The following is a 14446-nucleotide window of genomic DNA, read 5'->3' as shown; positions in this document are numbered from 1 at the left end:
CCACCTGCCTGCTCTGTTCTGTGCGCACGAACACCAGGAAGACCTCCCCACCAATGCTTCCATCCTGTCCGCCGCAACGTCTAACTTCTGTCCTTCCACTACAGCAACGGCCTTCCTGAGCATGAAGTGCGGAGACAGCCGATTCGGGTCTGAGGTTCTGGGAAGCCTGCCCTGAGGCCACCCCACCATGGGGTGGACACAATGGCCCCAGGACCAGGAGGGTTTGCGGCAGCTGCCGTGAGTAGGACCACCGCTGAGGGGGACTAGCGAGGGGAGGAGCATCCCCCTACCTGCGGCTCAATCCCCCTCTCCAGAGTGACGTCATCCCAAGAACTGGCAAGAGACACACGGCCAAGGGATAATAAATATAATTGCTATGACAGGACCCTGCCCAGAGAAGCAGGGGCATCCTCCACTCCCAGACCCCACTTGTCCCCTCTGGCATGCTGAGGGTGAGTTAGATGCTTTGAGATCACCCTGGGGCTGCTGGGAGTTGCAGGGGTTGCCGAGGGCAGGCCCCAGTGTTCAGGCTGCACAGCCCCTGGGCTGGCCGCCTAGCCCAGGACATCCAAGTAGACGGGAGGCGCCTGGGCCAAGGCCTGCAGCCGGCCATGCACGTCCTTGATGCTGTGGCGTTGCTGGGGCTCCCGCTGCCAGCAGCCCCGCATGATGGCGTAGACCTCCGGTGGGCAGGCCCGGGGCCGCTCCAGCTCCCGCCCCTGCGTGATGCACTCAATCGCCTGGGACCGCCAGAGGGAGAGAGAAGAGGGCGCACTGAGCTGGAGCGGGAGGGGGAGGCCAGCAGCTGCACCCCCCACCCCCCACCCCCGCCTCCCTGAGCTCTCCAGGCCGGTCCCACAGATGGCTGGGCCTCTTGGCTACGAATAATCTAGAAGGACGCAGCGAACCCCAAAATTCCTTTCCACCCCGACACTGAGCATGTAGGCAGGCTGGGAAGGCTGAGCTGGGGGTAAGACTGCTTCCCGAAGGGCTGTAATCAGACCTTCAGAAGACTGGCCAGGTGATTTGAGGAAGGGGAGGGGCCCAGGCATTTGCCAAATCCATCAGCCAGGGCTGAGGGCTGAATGGAGGAAGGGAAGGGTCCTCCACCTCTCAGCTCCAGAGGGCAAAAGGAAAGTAGAGCAGGATTGCAGGCCTTGAAAACTGGCTGGCTGGCGATTTAAGGTACAGGGCAACCCCAATTCCTTTTGTCTTCTGTAGGTACCATTCTGTGGGGTCCTAGCACCTCTGAACAGAAACTGCAGCAGGAAAGATCCAAGCTAGACTCCAGGAAGGACTGTTAGAGCAGCTAAGGGATCCAAAGAAGGAGAGATGGCGGCAGGGAGATGGGTGACGGGGCCTGGAGGCTCTTCCCCTCCCTTCTTTCCTCCCTCCCCATTAAAGGACTTGGGTTATGGGCAGCACTAATTCCATTCCTTCTCTCCGTGCTTGAGAAAATTAAAATCTATAACCCTCTCCCCCACCCCGGCAGCCTCCGGGGAGCAGACTGCATTAGGACGAGAAATGGAAACTGACAGCTGCGAGCCAAGGAGGGGGTGGGGGGAGCTGCTCTGGGAGACAGAACACCTGGGGCCTGCTCTAGCAGTGTCCAGGGGGGAGGGCAGAGGGAGGGACGGGCCTGTCCTTCCTGCAGTCTGACCTCCAGCCTTCCTGCTGCAGTATCAGGCCCTCTTGCGCTGTGCACCTCTTCAAGGCCTCTCCCTTCCTCCCTGATAATGCCTACCGGGTCTATAAAATGCAGCTAAGCATGGGGGTCTGGGCTCCATCTGTAAAGTGCTTTGAGGCTCCCCCAGGAGCCAGCTGGGCCTGGGCTCGGACTGGGAGTGGAGGCAGGAATCCGAGCGGGAAGAATGCAAGGAGAGAAGGGGACCGATGGAGGCCCAGCCTTGTCGGGCCGCTGGATGGGGCCCCTGCAGTGGGATGGGGCACCCGGGGACCCGAGGGGCAGGGCCAGGGCGGTGGGCAGGGCTGACCTCCGTGTTGGAGAGCTGGTACCAGGGCTGCTTGCCGTAGGTGAAGATCTCCCAGAGCACCACGCCGAAGCTCCACACGTCGCTCTCGGTGGTGAACTTGCGGTAGAGGATGCTCTCGGGCGGCATCCAGCGGATGGGCAGCATGGTGCGGCCCCCCACCTGCAGGCGGCGCCGCGTCATTGCGGGGGGGGGGGGGGGGGGCGCCCGCCCCCCCCCCCCCGCCCCCGCGGCTGCCTCCGCCCCGCCCCGTCATTAAAGATGAATGGCAGGGGCTCTGGGGGCCGACGCTAAGAGGGAAAAAGCGATGGTGGCGTCTCTGTGCGTCCCAGAGAGCGGAGACACACCCTCGTCCGTGGCCCAGGAGGTAAGACAGGGGTTAGAGTCCAGAGAGGGGCAGCCTGGGCCCCCACGCCGCCCAGGAAGAGGAGGGCATGCCCGCGCCCGAGGCGGGGGCCCAAGGACCCTTACGCGGTAATAGTCCGTGCTGTAGATGTCCCTGCTCATGCCGAAGTCGCCGATCTTGACCACTAGGCCTTGGCCCACCAGGCAGTTGCGCGTGGCCAGGTCCCGATGCACGAAGTGCAGACCAGCCAGGTACACCATCCCCGCCGCGACCTGGCTGGCCACGGCCAGAAGCTGCCCCAGGCCCAGGGGGCCGGGAGCCACGTCCTCCCCGCCAGCCAGCAACTTGGCGTCAGGCCCGTGGGACCTGCCAAAGAGTGAGGGAGAGGAGGCCCGGCTGGGGGAGGGGGGAGCCCCCAGGAGGCTGAGGTCACGGAACCAGGGGGGCTGGGGTGGGAGGGGGGAGGAGACTCCCGAGAATGGAAGAAGCAAGGAACAGGGAGGCAGGTGTCTGGAGGGCCTGGGAGGGGGGCCGCCGGGTGTGCCCACCTCCGGAGCCTCCACCAGTGCCCACACTTTCCACATTCACGGCCCCCCCAGGCAGCCCCCTCAAACTCTGAGCCCAGCAGCCAGCTGCCCTCTGGCCCCTGCATCTCTTGCCCATGGACACCTCCCACTGGGTCCTCCAGATGCTTAGCTTCTTCCCCCAGGTCTGACCCTGCCTCCGTGAAGGGAAGCTTCCCCCTAGGCTCCGAGCCTGAAACCTGGGGGTCCTCCTGTCTCTCTCGCCTTTGCCCTCACTATTCAGCCTCCCGTGGGGTCCTTCTTCCTGCCAAAGGTCTCCAGGACACCCTCCACCTCCCACAGCCACCACTCCAGATCCATCCCTGGTCACTCAGCTCCATTCCCCAGATATTCCTTCTTCTGACCCCTGCCGGAGCCAATGGCTTTGTCAGGCCAGCCCCTGCCCACGGGCCAACTTTCTCCTCATCTGTTTATTCCTTCACGTAGCCCGGGGCTTACTACACACCTGCAGTGCGCCAGTCACAGAGCTACCTGGGGAGTAGGCCACAGGTCAACAGGGCACCTGATAGGCACTTAGGCTAGGGGTGGGAGAAGTCAGGGGAGACTTCTTGGAGGAAGAGACATTTAAACTGAGACGTAAACCCTGAAGAAAAGAGGTGAGTAAGCCATTCAAAAGGGTCAGAGACAGAGGTGGGTGAAGTGACTGGGAGGAAGACCTGCTGTGCCAGGCAAAGGGTACTGTAAATGCAAAGGCCCCGAGGCTCGAAGGAACAGCTGGGCTTCTTAGGGAATGTCCTCCAGACTTATCTAGGAGCCTTCATGATTCCCTCCTTTGGTTCCCTGTGCTCCCCGCAGCATTAAGAGCCACTTCTCCCACAGCCTGGGTCCCAGATGGTGGCCTGTCCCTGGACTGCAACCCCACACTCAGCACTGAGCCCACACGGTGTCTGGTGAGCCAGGCCTCTGGTCTGGCCTCCCGTTGACTCCAGTCTCCTGAGCCCATCCACCTCCACACTCCACATGGGGGTCTCATCACCTCCCTCCTGCTCCGCACCCTGCATGGGCTCCTCCTCCTCCACAGGATAAGCTCAGACTCAAGGTCTCTCCCAACTGAATTCTATAGCTTGACGGTGTGGATGACCCTTCACTCCCAAGGGGGTGTTCAGAGACCAAATCACGACCGTCAGCTGGACAGCCACACAGCGCTTTCTCATCCAGAACCACAGCCCCCCACTGTCCCTCTTACTGGCAGGGAAACTGAGGTCAGAGAGGAAAGCTATTTGGCTCAGCTAGGAGGTCACAGCTGAGTGCAAGCCTGGCCCTCCCCCTACCCGCCTCACACCTCCCAGGGCGCCATCCTGGGAAAGGGGGCGTTCTCATCCAAGGACTCAACAAAGGGAACATGTGACCATCACAGTCAGGGGCTGACAGGAGGGCTCTACTTGGGGTCATACTTACCCCTGTGTGCCTGTGGGCAAGCCACTTACGCCTCATCTGTGAAATGGGCACATTTCTTAAAGCTATTAAAATCATCGGCACACATTAGTAAATGTGTCAGAGTTGTTCTGCCACAGCAAAAGAAATTAACTTTTAGTGACGTTCTTCGAGTATAAATGGCCATATACGCTTGGAGATTATGAAGAATACATATATATTAGGGTGATTATTCAGACACACGTGTCCATGCACACGCAGCCAGGGTGCAGAGTGGGAGCAGAGTACCTGGAAGGCCTCCACGCTGTCACCCCCACAGGCCTGGTTCTGCGCGCCCCCCCGCACGTGCAAACACTCTCTGCAAGTCACTGTCCTGACTTCTGCTCGCGCCCCACCCCCCCAACTACCGCCACCATGTCCTTGGCGCAGACGGCCCCCCATCCACACAGCCGCCTTCGCGCTCCTCCAGGACAGGAGCCCGGCCCTCCTGCTACGTCTGGTGTCCCCCTCGGTTCGACAGACCATTGGGGATGCGCTTGCAGGGAAGGGGTACAGGGGCTCAGAGCCGGAGGCCAGCACTGGTGGCCAGGCACTCCTACCGGAGGAAGCGGTTGAGGTCCCCATGGCGCATGTACTCAAAGACCATGAGCAGCGGACGGCCCTCGGTGCAGACCCCAAAGAAGCGCACGATATGCTGATGCTGCAGCATGGTGAGCAGCTGGGCCTCTCGCTGGAAGTCCTGCCTGGCGCTCTCCGACACCTCCTTCAGCGCCTGGACGCCGGGGCGCGGCGGGACTGGGTGAGGGGCCCCCTCCCCTGCCCACACCCAAGGGGGCCACACCCCGCAGCCCACCCCCCCAGCCTGAGCACCCGGTCCTGGAACTGGGGTGCTCTGGGACGTGGGACCCGGGCCAGCGGCAGCTCGTAGACAGGGTTGTACCTTGACGGCCACGAGCATCTTGTCCTGCTCAGACAACAGGTTGTGGCACTCCGCAAGGAAGACCTTCCCAAAGGCGCCTTCGCCCAACTCCCATTTGAGCACGATGTCCTGGCGCTTGATGTGATGAACACCTGCCGGGAGGCGGGAGGCCTGCAGGGTCAGACCTGAGCCCCCGTGTTGGGAAGGACTGGCCGGCAGGCCTGGGGGCAGCGCAAGGCTGCCAGCCAAGGGGGTGGCTGGGGACTGAAACTGAGCCTTTGGGCATTCCTCAAAGCCCCATACTGCGGTGTGGACGGGGAAAGGAGGGAGGGGAGGGGAGGCTGGTTCAGGCCTGGGGTGGACAAAGGAGACGACACAGGGGCTTCTGCACACGCGCACACACAACCAGGCTCACCCCCACCCTTGACCCAGGATAGCCCCTCACAGGCATCACTGAAGTATTGTGGGTTCTCGATGATGTGGCCTTGGAGCCCAGAGCCTTTGCCCTCAGTGGGGGACAAGGAGCTGCCACCTAATGTCATGAAATGCAGGGACATGGCCAGTCCGTCCTCTGGAGCCAGCACAGCTGCCCCTGGGGAAGCAACACAGCCTTATGGAGGGGTCACAACCCAGGTACACACCCCAGCCCCTGTCAGGCTGCAGGGCACCAGGCAACCCCGGCCCGTAACTTGCAGGGGAGGGGCAGGGGAGCGAGGGAGCGAGGCAGCCGGCAGGGGACGGGGAGGCACTCTGGCCTCTCTCTGTCTGGCTCCTGCCCAACGCCAGGCCCAGTGGGCCACCAAAGAACTCGCCCCCCCCGCAGAGCTCAGACCTCCCAGACCCACTCAGTGTTTGACTACAATCCAGCCGCCAATTAGCAGCTGCTGCTTGACACTCTCCCAGCCGCAGCGCCGACAGACGCGCCCCGCGGCCAGGCCCGCATCCACCCCAGTGCACACCCCCTAGCTCTCCACCATGTGCAGGCCCCCCACACGGAGGACGGGGTCAGGGAGAGCCAGTGGGAAACAAAGCCAGCAGGACGGACGGACAGACGGACGGACGGACAGCCCCACTGCAGCACCCCGACTCACGGTTGATCCCAAACTTGTTCCTCCGTCCACATTTGTTGAGCACAAGGAAGAACGTGGAAAGGAAGAGGCAGGCAAAGACAGCCAGGCCCACGGCCACTGAGACCTGGGGGTGGGGGTGGTCAGAGCCGAGCTTCTCCTGCTCCCTCAGAATCCCCCCAGAGCAAACAGCTCCCCATCCTGCGTGGGAGCCCAGAGCCGGGCCCCCAGACCTGCGTCCTCCTCCCTGACAAGCCACGAGCCCAGCCTCCCGATCCCAAGGCTGAGACCAGCTTCCCCGTCTCATGCTCACCCCAAAAGGGGTTTCATCCTTCTTCTCCACTGGGTCTCCAGAAGTGCTGTTAGTGTCTGTGGGGACACAGGGCACGGATAGTGGGCCTCGGCCCATGCTATGTCTCCTGCAGCAGCTCCCCCCGACCCGCCCCTGCTGAGCCCTTGGGGATCAGGTCAGCTGTGCCCTCTGCCCCAGCCTCGGCTTCAGGGACCAGACAGAACCTGCCCTCCGGCCTGGGCTACTCACCCACTGGCGAGAAGGAGACTGCAGTGGGAGGAGGAGAGAGAGCAGTCAGATGGGGGGAGGAGGTCAGTGAGTTTCCTCCCCACTCACCCCTTCCTGGGGCGGTGGGTGGGGTGGGGAGGTGGGGCGGCTGGACCTCGAGGAGAAGAGGCACGCAGCCCTTCTCCAGCTGGGCCCCCGATGCCCTGGTGCACCACCCTCTCCTCGGCCAGCCCAGGGAGCGGGGCAGCCCAGGGGTTCGGGGCTCCCGGGGTTCGGGGGAGGCAGGGCAGGGAGGCCAGCGCGGAGCCCGACACCAGAGCTCCCGGACCAGGCCTCCCCGCGGCGCCCGGATCTGTGCCCCGAGGGGCGGGGAGCAGGGTGGCCCTCGCACCCGGGATGGGGTCCTCGGGGTTGAACTCGAAAGGGTTGTCCATGAAGGCGGCCATGACAAAGGCGGAGGCCTGGCCCAAGGGGTTGGTGGCCAGCAGCGTGTAGTTGCCGTTGTTGACGTGGGTGGGCTGGTTGAGGCGCAGGCAGCCGTGCCGCATGGTCTCGTTGGCCGCGGGCTCCAGGAACTCGGTGAAGATGAAGCTGGTCTCGTTGAGCACGGAGCCGTTGAAGAGCCAGCGCAGAGAGGGCGCCGGCTGCCCGTCCACCGAGAAGGGGATGCACCAGTGGTGTAGTTCCACTGGCTTGTGCAGCTGCACGCTGGCCGGGACTGCGGGCCAGACGGGGCGACAGCCGCAAGTCAGGGAGCAGCCGGAGGGGACCCAGCGCCCACCTGACCAGTCGGGGTGGGGCAGAACCAGAAATCAGGTGGCGGTGGGCCAGCAGGCCCAAAGACATGCCCAAGGAGGGACCTCCCGAAGAAAGGCGACGGTCAATCTTAAATGAACCAGGCAGCAGCTACACACAGTTCAGAGGCTCGGCCAGCCTCTGTGGTGGCAGTCAGTGACAGCCCCAGGGAAGCGGGTCCCGCTATGGGAATGAAACACGCGGTCTTTTGGATAAGGGATCCAGAAAAATGAAGTGCAATCAAGCTTAAGAAGACCGGGAGAGGGCCTACACGTCAAACAAGCAAAAAATATGTAGTTAAACAGCTTTTGGAAAGGGGCGCCTGGGGGGCTCAGTGGTTAAGAGTCTGCCTTTGGCCCAGGTCATGGTCTCAGGGTTTTGGGATCGAGCCCAGAATCAGGCATCAGGCTGCCGGTGCAGCGGGAAGCCTGCTTCTGCCTCTCCCTCTGGCCCTCCCCCTGCTCATTCTCTCTCTCTTTAACAAATAAATAAATAAAATCCTTAAAAAAAAAAAAAAAAAGCTTTTGGAAAAAAAATGTATGGGTTTGAAATAGACCCAACCTGAGGAGAGCAAAAGCCTCTTGATAATAGATACATAGATGTGCAGGGGCACCACTCGGCAGGAAAGGACCTAAGGAACAACAGCTGCTCCCAGCACCACTGGTGAATCTTACAAATACAATGTTGCACAGAAGAAACTAAGCCCAGAATAATACTTGCAGGAGGATTCCATCTCTAGACCGTGCGCCAACAGGGAAAACTAAACCACACTGATAGGGAAGCACACGTGTGTGAAATTATTTTTAAAAGCCAGGAAACGATTATCCCAAAAGTCGGGATGGTGCAGAGAAAAAGGATGGGGAGAGGAAAGGGACTGTATTCTGAAGAGCCAAAGACTAATTATTGTTTAAAGTATCTATGTTTTATGCACATATCTACCTTATATTTCACAATTAAAGAAGAAAAATTGCATAATGTACAGGGTTTAAAGTAATTTGTTGGCAGACCTAGGGAAATTAGGCAGCGAGCATAAAGAAGAGCTGGGGAGGAGAATCTCTTCTTTTAAAACTCAGATGTGGGGGCACCTGGGTGGCTCAGTTGGTTAAGCATCTGCCTTCGGCTCAGGTCATGATCCCAGGGTCCTGGGATCGAGCCCCGCATCGGGCTCCCTGCTCAGTGGGGAGTCTGCTTCTCCCTCTGACCCTCCTCCCTCTCATGCTCTCTGTCTCTCATTCTCTCCCTCACAAATAAAGAAAATCTTAAAAAAAAAAATTAAAAATAAATAAATAAAACTCGGATGTGGGACAAAAGTGCTCCGGTGGGCGGGCAGCGAAGTAACACGGCGAGAGCGGCCAGGCAGCTGGCTGCCTCAGGTAGCAAGCCTTGGGCAGGGAGCCAGAAAGAAATCCATCCCCATCCCTCTGGCCTTGACCAGCCCCCAGGACTTCCCCCACAGGATCAGATTTTCATGGGAATCTGGAAACAGCTGGGTGGGAACAGCTGTGGAGATACATATCCCAGCCCCTTCCTCCAGCCCCTGCCCCTCAGAGCCTCTTTCCAGGGAAGAAGGGGGGTGTGTGTGTGGGGGTCACTGGGACTCACAGGAGACGTTGACCTGCACGGAGACTTCGGCCCGGCCCATGTCATTCTCCGCCCAGCATGTCACATTCTTCTTATTGAGGTCACTGGTGACATTGGCCAGGGTCAGCCCCAGGGATGGCAGACCCCCAGATTGCTGGGTCAGGAAAGAGAAGGGTAAATGAGGGAGAGTGTCAGCAGGCGTGGGTATGGAGGCAGGGGGCTGGAGCTGATATCTTTGGGGCACCCCTGTGGCTCCAGATGGAAAAGAAAGGAGTGGAGAGAACGGGGGGAGGGAAGAGGTAGAGGAGAGAATGCCCCCCCCCCCCTTAGAGCTTGTTCACAGACTATCTCCTGGACCATTTATTTAATGATCCGAAAAAATCTAGAACATGACCACTAACTTCAAAACAGGCGCAGAATACCCTGAACCAGGACCACCATCTGAGAAGCTCAACAGATGTCAAGAACCCCAAGTACCAGACAGACACAACTCATTCTTGCTTTACACAGTTCTAACAGTCTCCGCCCAGGGGAGACCAGAAAAACGGGCTGGCAGGGCATTGGGTAGGCACAGCGGCGGCACCCCGAGCCCCTCTGGCAGATAAACACGGAGAGTGAAGCTAGCGGCCAAGTGACTTCATTCTGAATCATCATCAGAAGACTCAATCAGGTTCAGATTCTCTTCCTAAGAAACTGTGGATATGTGTCAGTCACACGACCTTAGGACAATTCCTAATCTTGCTGAACCTTGGCTTTCTTGCTTTGTAAGCCAAGGAGGTAAGACAAAATGATCTTTTGACATTTTAGAAAGCTATTATTTAGAAAGCTATTTCCATAAAATGATGGAAGTCAATGGAGCAGTGGACAAACCTCATTTATCTGGAAATTTCAGAAATGTGGAATCCTGCAACTAAGTGCTAGAGGAGGTGAAGTTTCCCCGGGCTTCCACTGGAATGGAAGCTCGAAGTTCCAGAAGAGCTCTCTAGCCTCTTGTGCAGGCTCTGGCTTCCAACCTCCTCCAGGGGAAGCCCGGCCCTGCCCCAAGCTTCTGTCTGTGGCCCTGTCTCCCCCAAATCCCTGGGGGTGCAGGGCAGCCCATCAGCTCTTCCCTTGGAGCTGCTCTGCCACCGTCCCCTCTCTTGAGGGTGACCAGCCTCCCTTGCCCTCCACTGAACCCAGTTGGGTGTGACTTTTCTGTAGGAAGTTTCTAGAAAACAGAAGTGGTAGCAAACACGTAAATCTCCCTAAGAGAAAAGCAAAACCCTGGAATTTCCCAAAACAGCTGACCAGAAGTCTCTCCGCCGATGGTCATGGCCAACCTCTTGCCTCTGCCTTGTTCCCTTTCCATCACTCACTCTCAGTGGCTCTGCTCAGCGGCTCGTGTTCCCCCCACCATACCTGGGTCCCCAGCTCCAGTGGCTCTTCCTTCTTTCAATATTGTTCCAGGGGCCTCCAGCAATCCTGGGGGTGGGTCCCCTCTCAAAGTGAACACACTGGCCCGGCTCCTCCAATGGGCTGGACCCTGTGTGCCCACCCATGTGGGGCCAGATTGATGGGTGGGCACAGCCTACTGTCGGCCTCGGCTGACCGTGTCCACAAGGCCTTAGTCAGCTGTTGGCTGCTCGTGGCTGCCTGAGCACAAAGGGCCAGGCACGGGAAGATGCCCAAAGACACATCCACACAACAGAGATAGCAGCCAGAGAGTGCCCAGAGGCGGTTGGGACATCAAAGGGCATCACGTCCACCTCCTCAGTTGACAACCAGGCAGAGACATCAAAGGTCATCACATCCACCTCCTCAGTTCACAGATAAGAAAACCAAAGTATAGGCATATTAAGGGATTCTTCCGAAAGTCAGTCCAAAAATTCATTAGTGAGAAAGCTGGGCCCAGACCTGGACCTTCTTTACTAATAAGCTCATCACACACCCAAGAGGATGCTGCTTCCACAATCTCCAGGGAAGGACCCTGAGATGCGACTGGATGCAGGACCACGAATCCTGTGCGCTCTCCCCCTGGTCCTGTTCCCTTGTCTACAAAGCCAGTGGATGGGAGGGATGGTCTGTGGGTCCAGGGACTGTCTCTCTGGCAGCAAGCGCCATGTTCCCAGAGAGGGGCTGGGGTCCCCGCTGGGCCAGTGCCCACCCTGAGGGCATGTGTGTGCCTGCCCCACAGAACGAGTCTGAGCCCCGTAGGCTGAAACCGTATCTGCCCCTCCCTTGCGTTCCATGTGCTTCTTCCTCACTGTCTCCCTTTTCCTGGCTTTGTCCCCTGTGTCCTGTCCAAGCCTTTCCCGGGGAGAGGAGAAGAGGGGGGACAGGGACGGGGCAGTGAAGGGCTTCTCACCGTCACTGTGGCCAAGTCCTCCAGCTCCGTGAGGATCCAGCCGGCCCCCTCCAGGCCCCGCCCCTCCACCAGGCACTGCAGCGACACCTCGTCGCCCACGTCCACGGAGGTGTTGGGCATCTGGACCTTCAGCACGGGCACGCCTGGTGGCCCAGGATAGCCGAGGCACATCAGAGCAGGGCGCGGCCCCAGGGCTTTCTCCCGCACGTTCCCTAGTGGCCCCGAGCCCCCACCGGCGATGCCCAGTGCCCTCCAACCTTCAGCACCCCCAGCTCTTGCCCATGTCCGTTCCGCAGTCCCCTGCCCAGTGCTCCCTCCGCAGGCATGCGGCCCCCCGGCGCCCCCTCCCCGGCACCTACCGCAGCTAGCGTTGGACAAGAAGGCCAGGGGCCCCTGCCCGGGGCACTGCAGCTTCTGGCCGCGCACGCCGCCCAGCCCCGCCTCCTCCCAGCGCAGCAGCCAGCTCAGGGCACACGTGCAGCGCAGAGGGTTCCCCGACAGGACCCTGTGGGCATGGGGGACACCGAGAGAGTCGGGGACGGGCCGGCGTCGGGCCTGAGGCGCCACAGAGAATGCAGTAACACGCAGGAGGGGGTGTGGTCGGTCGGTGGGGCGGGGGGCAGGATCCGGAGGTGAAGGAATGGGGCAGAGGAGAAGGTCCTCTCCGGCACCCCAGGCACAAGACGTTATTGCAAGAAATAGAATCCAGAAAGCCCAGGGGCCGGCTGGGGGCTACATGGCATTCGCCTGCCCCAACGGGCTGCTCAGGAAGACAGGCCGGGGGAGGACTCTGCGCGGGACGACGGAGGGAAGGGCAGTGTGTTCCGAGTGACCCAGGGGCCTTAGGTGCCAACCACACACACCCGGCCACGGTCCCAGGCGGCCCCTGTGCGCGGGGTGCTGGTGAGGTGGGCAGATGCGCGCACGCACTCAGCTGGCCAGCTCTGCCCCCACACCCTGGCCGCCCCCAGGGCAGGAGTGCCCTCCAGGGGACCTGCGGCCTTGGAGGGGGGTCACGGGCGTGGGCAGAGTCCCCAAAGAGCAACCCCCCGCCGCAGCTCCACACAGAGATGTGCGTGAGCGGGCGCGCACAGTGCTCTGGTCCCTGGAAGGCCCACACTCACAGCTCCTGCAGGGGGAGGCCCTGGACGGCTTTCCAGGAGAGAGACTCCAAAGCGTTGAAGGAGAGATTCCTGTGGGAGTTGAGACAGAGACAGCCGCCTTGAGCCCCGACCTCGCTCTGACCCAGGGTGAGGAGGGAGGAGCGGCAGGAAGCTGACATCTGGCTTCTCCTCCCCAGCCCAGGCAACCAGAACCAGCCTCGGAGGCACCGGGGCTGGGACAGGTTAGGCTCTTGGAGTCCCCCTCTTCTCGCTGGGAGAGCGAGGGTTAACCCCACCTAACCCCCTCCCCAGACCCCGGGGGGGGTCTCAGGGAACAGCCTGCTCCCCTCTCCCTGCCTTGGCCCCAGCTGGCAAAGTGCTGAGGCCCCAGCTGGGGGAAGGGACTCCATCTGTGCTCCCCTGCCCCGGAGCCCAGAACCGGCCAGAAGAAAAGGGGGATGGTGACCAGGATCTCCGAGCACTTCCTCAGCTTCTCCCTGCCTCCTTCCTTCCCCTCCTCAGGGCCCCCAGGCCCCGGGCCCCCAGCTGCAGACACGGAGAGAGTGCCAGCCAGGAGGTGCCAGCTCTGGGCCACACAGCAAGCTGGGTAAGGAGCCCCACACCAGCCTGCTACTCCGGGGGCTCTCCGTCTATGGGGACTGCCCTGGCCCGTCTCCTGGCCTAGCTGTCCTACAGTTTGTGGGGGCTGAGTGGGGCTGGCACCACCACACAGAGATCAGAAAGAATGCCCAGTCCAGCACCAGACACAGCGGGGTGTGGCCTCGGCCCAGAAACGTCGCCTCTGTGATTCTCGGAATCCTCATCTATAAAAGGGAGCTGACATGCTCTCTCACCCAAGTTGATTGTGAAGATTCACGGACATAAGCGTCGTGAGGTGTCACTGGGTACTCACTTTTAACTGAAGCCCCAGTATGTCGTGAGTGATGTGAGTAACATCACCTTTTCTGTTGTTGCTACATCACTGGACACAGCAGAGACTTTAGAGGACCCCGCACAACCCCATGAATGGCAGGACCCCAGCACCCTGCCGTCTGTCTGTCTGTTCGCCATGGTAAGAAGGAGGGGCTGAACTCCTGGCCCCAGAAGCCCAGAGAGGGGGCTGCCAGGGACTCCAAGAGTCTCCCTCTCCTGCCCCTCGCTGCCCCTCCCCACCATCTACAGAGAGACAGCTGTGACTCCCAGGGGTGGGCAGGGCGACTAGTGGCGGATCCAATGCCCCAGCTCCCAGGCTATCCCGGGGGCCAGTGAGGGGGTGGGAGATGGAGCCCGGGCCAGAATGTGGAGCACGCTCCTGTCCCTTGCTCCCTTTGGACTGCTTTGTGTCTGCACTCCAGAAAGAAAAACGGGGCAGGCACCCAGGACGTCCCGTAGCATGAAGCGTGGAAGCGAGAACCCATGACCCCGCTGGTGCCCAGAGCACAATCATCCCTGAAGGAGATGCGGAAAAGCCCCAGGAGAATGGGAGAGGCCACATCCCTGACCAGGTCGGGGCCTTCTTCACAACAGCTGGGGGGTGGGGCACAAGCCCAGCAGCCACTCAAGTCTGAGGGTCCTCCCACTCCCTCTGCCCAGCCCTGGCCACTCACAGGCGACTGAGCCGAGGAGTGAAACGGAAGGCATCGGGCGCCACGGAACGGAGTCCACTCTTCACGATGGTGCTGGGGAGGGGGAAGCAGGGTCAGCCCACAGGGCCTCCGCTCCCCTGGGCCCCGCCTCTCTGCCCACACCAGACCCCGGACCTCAGTGCTGAGTCCTGGACCCCCCAACCCCCACAGCCTCCGCAGCTACCCTGAACCTTGCC

General features: G+C 60.8%; 1 protein-coding gene across 1 annotated transcript in view; it reads right to left on the bottom strand.

Moving 5' to 3' along the window:
* Positions 1-422: 422 nt before the first annotated feature.
* NTRK1 (neurotrophic receptor tyrosine kinase 1) overlaps positions 423-14446 on the bottom strand; it is a 17516-nt gene continuing 3492 nt past the window's right edge. The window contains exons 3-16 of the mRNA XM_035009842.1: positions 14232-14303; positions 12646-12714; positions 11881-12026; positions 11522-11664; positions 9199-9331; positions 7193-7519; positions 6595-6650; positions 6306-6408; positions 5660-5806; positions 5236-5366; positions 4895-5067; positions 2463-2703; positions 1995-2153; positions 423-740 (exon numbers count right to left, since the gene is read on the bottom strand). Of these exons, the coding sequence (XP_034865733.1) occupies positions 555-740; positions 1995-2153; positions 2463-2703; positions 4895-5067; positions 5236-5366; positions 5660-5806; positions 6306-6408; positions 6595-6650; positions 7193-7519; positions 9199-9331; positions 11522-11664; positions 11881-12026; positions 12646-12714; positions 14232-14303 (2086 nt within the window). The 3' untranslated portion in view covers positions 423-554. The remainder of the gene's footprint in view (positions 741-1994; positions 2154-2462; positions 2704-4894; positions 5068-5235; positions 5367-5659; positions 5807-6305; positions 6409-6594; positions 6651-7192; positions 7520-9198; positions 9332-11521; positions 11665-11880; positions 12027-12645; positions 12715-14231; positions 14304-14446) is intronic.

This window comes from Mirounga leonina, unplaced genomic scaffold, assembly GCF_011800145.1.
Source record: "Mirounga leonina isolate KUSES-001 unplaced genomic scaffold, KU_Mleo_1.0 Mir_154, whole genome shotgun sequence".
NCBI classification, from domain to species: Eukaryota; Metazoa; Chordata; class Mammalia; order Carnivora; family Phocidae; genus Mirounga; species Mirounga leonina.
Note: the sequence above shows the minus strand (reverse complement) of the source record. Positions and strands in the feature narration are given on the sequence as shown.